The 7,325-nt window shown below is 59.8% G+C and overlaps 1 protein-coding gene across 1 annotated transcript; it reads right to left on the bottom strand.

The window, feature by feature from the left end:
• Positions 1–269: 269 nt before the first annotated feature.
• SLITRK3 (SLIT and NTRK like family member 3) lies at positions 270–5,674 on the bottom strand. The gene is made up of 2 exons (XM_063408385.1): positions 4,181–5,674; positions 270–3,248 (listed from the first exon to the last, which is right to left on the bottom strand). The coding sequence occupies exon 2, from the start codon at positions 3,228–3,230 to the stop codon at positions 405–407; it is 2,826 nt and encodes a 941-aa protein (XP_063264455.1). The 5' UTR covers positions 3,231–3,248; positions 4,181–5,674; the 3' UTR covers positions 270–404.
• Between the last annotated feature and the right edge of the window lie 1,651 nt (positions 5,675–7,325).

Raw genomic sequence — 7,325 nt, 5'->3', positions numbered from 1 at the left:
GAAAATATCAAGGAAGTTTACTGCCAACGGAAAACAAAAAGAGAAAAAAAAGAGTCAACGAACAAAAAACAAACAACAAGAATAAAGAAAATAAAAGGGGAAAGAAAAAAGAGAGAGACACACATAGAATTTACTTAATCAGGATCAATACAAAGATCCCCCATAATAATAATAATAATATAATAATAATAATATACCTTTAGACATGGCACAGTCAAAGTCTCAGTTTCAGTATAAAAAATAATGATTGATTAACATCTGCTGGCAAAAGTCTGCGAAGGCACTTCGTCGATTACTGATCTGAGAAGGGCCCTGCCCCGCAGCGCGCACATCTGGCGGGGCAGAGCGCACAGCTGTATCCTCTGCCCGCGGGCGGCGGGGCCGGCCGGGCGGCGGGGCGGCGCTCAGAACCGGTACGTGGTCTTCTCCAGGACTTCGAGGTAATCCGGCTTGGTTTGGAGTTTGGCCCTTAACTCGAGGTATTCGCTTGTGGGGGTTTGGTGGTCCGGGAAGCCCTTGCCGGCCGCGAAGAGCAGGGTCTCCTTCAGCCTGGCGTCCTGCTGCAGGTCCGGGTATTGCATGCCGGGGGGGTGGACGTGCAGTTCCTTCAGCTTGGGCACGGTGCCGTACAGGCAGTCCACGAAGCCCACGGCGCAGGGCGGCGGGCGGTCGCGGTCCCGCGGGGCTCCCCCCGCCGCCGCCGCCCCGAGCGCTCCCGCCGCCAGCCCTCCGCCCGCGGGGTGCTGGGGGTGCACGGCCACGATGGTGTTGAGCTGCGAGCTGGACACGGCCAGGCTCCACTCCTGCTCCTTCTCCAGCAAGGTGCGGTAGCTGCTGCCCTGCTCCGGCGCGGCGGCGGGGCCGGCGGGGTGGGCGAAGCCGCGCTCGCCGCCGCCCCGCAGCAGCTCGGCCGCCTCGCCGCCGCCGCCGCCCGCCGCCTCCTCCTCCTCCCGCGGCTTGTAGATGGGGTTGTTGCACATCTGGGTCACCGGGTGCGGGATGTAGTCGTAGACGTGGCCCGCCGGGGGCGCCTTCTCCGGGGACCGCTCCCCGGGGCCACCCCCGCCCCCGCCGCCGCCGCCGCCGCCGCCGCCGCCCTCGGGGAAGAGGCGCGGGCAGCGCAGCGGCACCGCGCCCAGGTCCGCCGCCTCCGCCCGCGGGCCGCGGAACGGCAGCTTCCGCCGGCGGCGGCGCAGCACGAAGGCGAACAGCCCCGCGGCCACCAGCACGGCGGAGAAGAAGAGGACGAGGAGGCTGAGGATGAGCACGGAGAGCGGCACGGCCGCGGCCGCGGCCGCCGGGGGCAGCTCGTAGGCGGCCGCGCCGGTGGCGGCGGGCGGCGGCGGGGCGGCGGCGGGGGGCGAGGCGGCGGCGGCGGGGCGCAGGGCGGCGGGGCACAGCGCGGCCAGCTCCAGCGAGCGCAGGTCGCGGCGGGCCAGCGGCTCGGGGCTGGCGCACAGCACCTCGCCCACCACGCTGACGGAGCTGAGCGCCTCCAGCCACTGCTTCAGCGGCACCAGCTCGCAGGTGCAGTCCCAGGGGTTGAGCTTCAGGTCGATCTGCACGATGGCGTGCAGGTGCTCCAGCACCCCGGCCACCGGCAGCGCCAGGAAGTGGTTGTTGCGCAGGTTGAGGCGTGCCAGGGAGGTGCCGGCGAAGGCGTCGGTGGGCAGCGTGCGGAGCAGGTTGTCGTTGAGGAAGAGGAGCTTCAGGTTGGGCATGAGGCTGAAGGCCGCCGGCTGGATTTCCCTGATCACGTTGTACTCGAAGTACAGGTAATGCAAACTCTGCAGGCCCCGGAACATGCCCGGGGTGAGCCGCTCGATGTCGTTCCCGTTCAGGTACAGGCTCTTGAGGTTCGGCAGGTTGATGAACGCCCCGTCCTGCACGTAGGAGATCCGGTTGTTCCCCAGGTGTAAGAGATCCAAGGAGGAAAAATTCCAGAAATCGGAGCGGTAGATTTTCTGGATCAAATTCCCGCTCAGGTACAGCTTCTTGGCGTTCAAGGGCCTGGGCAGGAGCTCGGAGATGTTGTGGAACCCCCGCTCCTTGCAGTTGACCGTCAGGCCCAGGTCGTTGATGTGCAAACTGCAAGAGCAGCCGGTGGGGCAGATGATGGGGATGGGGGGCCGGGTCTGGTAGGCAGCCACGGGCGGTTGGTTGGGCCCGGGGTACAGGCCACGGGGGGTCGGGGGAGGCCGGGGCGCCCGGGGCTGCTTGGTGGGCTTGGGCTGCTTGTTGGACGTTTTGTACTCAACAGAGGAAGCGGTGAAATGGAAGGAGGACAGCATGGAGGAAGGCTTCGTAGGCCACGCGTTCTCCTTGCTGGAGGACAGCTGAGGGATGCCCAGGCTGGCTTCCACCTCGGAGTCGGACAGCATGGGGCAGAGCTTGCTCCTCTTGATTTCCCGCAGGTCCTTCCCGTGGAAGTGGAAGGGTGTCTCGCAGGTGATGTCCCCCACCAGGGCGGTGTAGGGGATGCGCTCCAGCCAGCTCTTGAGCTGCACGATCTCGCACGTACAGTTCCACGGGTTCTCCTCCAGCTGGATCTCCATCAGGCTCCTGCCAATGTGGTCCAACATCCCGCGGTACGAAAGGACTTTGAGGCGGTTCCCCCGCAAGTCCAAGTGGGTTAAGGACACAGACTTAAATAAATTGGTGGGAAGCATGGGGATAAGATTGTCATTTAGGATAAGGACCCTCAATTTACTTAGGTTTCGAAATGCCCCGCTTTCAATCCGTTTAATGACATTGTAATCTGCCTGCAGATATTCCAGACTTTCCAAACCCAGGAAAGTGTCGTTCCTGAAAATGTCCAATTTGTTTTCGTGCAAATACAACCTCTTCAGAACTCGGAGCCCGTTAAAAGCCCCCGTCTGAATGTCCTGCAGTGCATTGTTCCCAAGGTTAATAGATACAGCATTGTTCAAGTGAAGAAAACTGTTGGTGTACAACTTCCTCATGGAATTCCTCTGCAGATAAAGTTTAAAAGGTCTCGACCACGACTCTGTTATCTGACTAATATTTATAAATCCCTTGTTGTCACAATGTATATGGAAAAGGCTCTCCTTCACTTCACAGTAACATGGATCAAAGCAGGGCTCATCCAGTTCCTCCGAGTCCTCTATCAAGGGAATGGGTGTAGTCCATGCTAGAGCAATTGTGCTTAGAAGAATTATCCACAACATCCTTCCTTTATGAAGCGTCTCTGCCGTGGAAGGCTTCATCATTTGTTGATGTTTACAAAACTGCAACGGGAAGAGAAACACAGATTTCAGTATTTGTGCCCTGCCCCTCTCCCTTTCCTAAGCCCCTACCTGCTGGACTCATGTCGGGCTCCTGGAAAGTTCAGCAGTTGTTGGGCAGACGTTCCCAACCAACTCCAGGGGTGCCGGCTGCGTGAGCCTTGCCCTGATTTATACTTGGGAGATGTTAGACGGCTCCATCACGCGATAGCAGCCTGCCGTGCTCCCCTCCCCGTGGTAAATGCCACCTATAAAGAGGACAGCACATGCAGCCCCGCACAGCACCACGAGCACACCGAACGTGTTGCGTCTCTCCGCGTTTCCCAGGCGTCGGAACTGCCCGGATCTCATCCCCGGGTGCAATTTTAGCCCAGGAGCCATCACAGCCCTCCTCGGCTCCGGGAGGGGGAACCACACGGAGGGCGGGCAGATTCCTCCGGTGTCGCACCGCATCCTTCACCCATGCAAACTCCCAAAGTTATTGAACCCCCGCCCTGGAGCCTGGCTCCCTCCCGGCTCCGCGCGTTCCACGCGCGAGTTCCGCGGAATGTGCGAGCAGTGCCGGAGCCCCTGGCACAGCGGCTCCCCTCAGAAATCCCCACGGTGCCTGCACCGGAGCAAACGCTTAACGACCCTGCCTGGCAAGGAGATCTTCCCCTCGCAAACGCCGAATTAATGCAACTGGTATATTATCAGATAAATACACGCCACATATTAGTCATTTTAGCTGATTAAAGCATTTAGAGATGATTAATCTTTCTAAAGCACATGCCCATGCGATCAGCAGATCTAAAGGGAAGTGACAGCTGAAGAGGCACCTAGGATTGAAACGCTCAGCCTGCCTTGGATTAGGGCATTTTGTGCCCCCAGGACCAAGCAGGAGACCCGGTTAAAAAGCTGAAAGTGGAAGAAAAAAAAAATACCTTGACACTTACCAGCCGATAAATTCTCTATCCTACTATACACGATTCCGAATGAGGACACCATTCTTCTCCAATCAGATGAAAATAATACTGCCCTAATGAGATGCAGCTCCTTCAACATATGGTTTCACCCTTCCTTCCACCAGATATTTTAAATGTATGGGCACAGGGAAACGCTAAGGATGGGAATAATACCAGTGGTGATGCAGCCTTCCCTGAATCCCTGAAATGCCCATTAGAATGATTCGGAGCGATCATTGCTTCTAGTCTCAATCTCCCAATAAAAAGGTCCTTTTTGCCTTCCTCGTGTAAGAACTAGAAAAAATTGCCCACCATCCGCAAACTTAAGAGCAGAAAGATGCATTTAGGGGAGAGAAATGCCAGAGGAACAGAAATCCTTAGGATCAACTTGCAAATGAAACCCTCCCCTGTGGGAAAGAGGAGATGGTTGAAAGCACGAAAAGAGAAATATCCTCTGCAATTAAAACCAGCATCTAATTGGGGAGAAGGGAGAGAGACGAGAGCTATATTGCAGTATCAATCTCTCTGTCTCCTTTGCAAAATATTAGCCACTTAGAGTTCTTTCTCTTCTGCAAGGGCTGTAATAAAAATAAAAAAATAAATAAAGAGGATTATTATATCTTCTTTTTGGAAGAGGGGGGTGTCTTTGACCCTAGGCGGAAACAAAGGGATCCAGAAAGGTTGTACTTACCGGTTTGCAGGAGAGATTTTAGCACATCGTTACCAAAAATAATAAAAAAAAAGGCAAAAGAAACGAAGGGGGAAAAAAAAGAAAGCTCGAGTTTAAAGATTGCTGGTTTCTCTCTGCCTCTCCCTCTCTGTGGCTCTCTCTCCCTCTCTCTCTACTCCTGCTGAAGCTGAGGCAAAAGGAAAAAAAAAGGAGAAAAAAAAAAAGGAGGAAAAAAAAAAAAAAGCAAGCCTGAAACGTGCTGGGAATGCAATGAGCCCCTCAATGATCTTCTTTAGGATGCAGAGCTGCTGTTTGGCACACTCAATGGAGGAGGGAGGAGAGGGGCTGCTGCAGGCTCCAGCGCCGCCGCCGCCTTCTCCGGGCAGCAGCGGCAGCGCGGAGCGGGCGCCGGGGCGCGGCGGCAGCGCGGGTGCGCGGCGTGCGCGGGAGTGCGCGGTGTGCGCGGGGGTGCGCGGTGCGGGGCCGCGGGTGCGTGTGCGTGTGTGTGTGTGTGCGCTGCCGCTCCTGCCCTGGATCAGGCTCCTCACGTCATGAAAATCAGCTTCAAGAAGGGGAACAAACGGAGGGGGCGCGCTCGGCTCCAGGTCGGGGGCGCGCATTTGGGAAGCCCTGACTACACAGTTTTTTTTTTTTTTTCCCTTGCCTTTTTTTTTTCTTTCTTTTTTTTTTTTTTTTTAAGAGGGAAGGAGGGGGCTGGTTGGCGGAGAGGAAGGGAACTGGGAAACGAGCAGATGGGGGAGGAAAAAAAACCTGAGAAGAATGAGAGAGGAAAAAAGCCGCCGGGATGGGGCAGAATTTGCACCCAGCCCGCCCCCCTCCCCTTTCCTAAAAAAAAAAAAAAAAAAAAAAAAAAAAAGGAACAAAAAGCCCGAGTCTGGAGGAAATCAAAGCTGCTCTGACTGCTGGTGCCAGCCGAGGGCTGCGGCGGGGAGCAGCCCGGGGGTCCCGCTCCGGCCGCCCCGCTGCCCCCGCATCCACCGCCTCCTCCGCCCGGCGCTGCCCTCCCGTCCCGGCGCCGCTCCCGCCCCGACCCTCGCCGGGATCCCGCAGCTTCCCGCAGAGCCAAACACCTCGGGGAGACACCGGGCACCTCCCGCATCCTCCCGGCGTGTGCGCGGAGGCGGAGGGGCCGCGCCCGCGGTGCCCGCCCGCCCCGGGAGCCGCCGCAGGTAACGGGGCTGCGCGGGGCGCGGCGGGGCCGCGGAGAGGGGCGCGGCGGCGGAAAGTTGGTGGGTGAGATGCGCCGGGGGGCTCGGGGGGCTCCGCCAGCCGGGAGGGAAGGGCTGCGGGCAGGGCAGGAGTGAGCCCCGCGCATCCCTGCGCGCACATCCGCGCTGATCTCCGCGGAACTCCCGGGGCATCCCGCGCCCCCCGCGGAACCCCAATCCCCCCTCCGCACCCCGCGGTGGCTCGGCCGGGAGAGACTTAACTGGAACCGCGGCTCGGTAGCGAAAAGTTCGGGGGCAGAGGCGCGGGCCGGAGGTGCCGGGGGCTCCGCGGGGTCCCGCCGCCCCGGGGCCGCTCTGCGCGGGCAGGGGCGCAGCCTCCGCGCACCATCTTCCCCCGGCTGCCGAGCTCTCCTCCGCCGGTGCAATATGGACGCACCGCTCCCTCCTAATTAAATTGCTGCATCATTCATTTTCTGACGCGGGAGCGACATGGGGTACGGCGGGCTCCGTGCGCTGACACCCCCCGTTCGGAACGGGGGGAGGCGGGGAGAGAGGGCCGGAGGGGGAATCACAACAGTTTGTTCTTGCAACAAGCTCGCACGGCGGGGTTTGGCAGCAACTCGGGAACGAGACCTAAGGGAGCGAACCCCGCTGGGTTTAGGGGCGGCCCCCCCTTCCCCAGGGATGCCGCCCGTGGGGCAGGGTCGGGGTGCGGGGGGATCCCTGACCCTGCACCTTTCCCAAACGCCCCCAATATCGCAGGTTTTCCTTGCCGGGGTCCTGCCGTCGGGTTGTGCGGAGGGAGCGGGGCTGAGGAGGGATGGCCCGGGAATGCGGACCGGGGAGCGCTGCGGGGGCGGGAGGATGGACGGACGGACAGACATCCCGCCGGGTCCCCCCGCAGGCAGGGCCGGCCCTGGGACATACGGACACCCTTGTGCCCCCTGCCCGGCTGTGACACGGGACAGCCCCGCGGGATGCCCCCGGGGAGGAGGGGGAAGGGGACGGCCCCGCACCTCCCTTTCCATCCGTTATATCCCCGCAGTTTCCCAGAGGGCTGAGGAGACTCAAATCAGCCCAGAGAGGCGGCTCTCGCAGCGTTTGTCCAGGCCGTGTCCCCTTGTCCCCTCAGCCGGGAGGCAGAAGTCACCGCGGGCATCCCCTGCCTCTCCCTGCAGCCACAGCAGCTCGTGCTGGGGACAGGACCGGTGTGAGTGAGAGTGACTGCCAGCAGCTCCAGAAGGCTACGGCTGATGTAACCCAGATTAGCACGTCA

This window comes from Prinia subflava, chromosome 11 (assembly GCF_021018805.1).
Source record: "Prinia subflava isolate CZ2003 ecotype Zambia chromosome 11, Cam_Psub_1.2, whole genome shotgun sequence".
NCBI classification, from domain to species: Eukaryota; Metazoa; Chordata; class Aves; order Passeriformes; family Cisticolidae; genus Prinia; species Prinia subflava.
The sequence above is the reverse complement of the archived record's forward strand: the minus strand, read 5'-3'. Positions and strand labels throughout refer to the sequence as shown.

Bases quoted from the DNA above. Each gene is read 5' to 3' on its own strand.
- SLITRK3 (XM_063408385.1), bottom strand. From the start codon at position 3,230: ATGATGAAGCCTTCCACGGCAGAGACGCTTCATAAAGGAAGGATGTTG.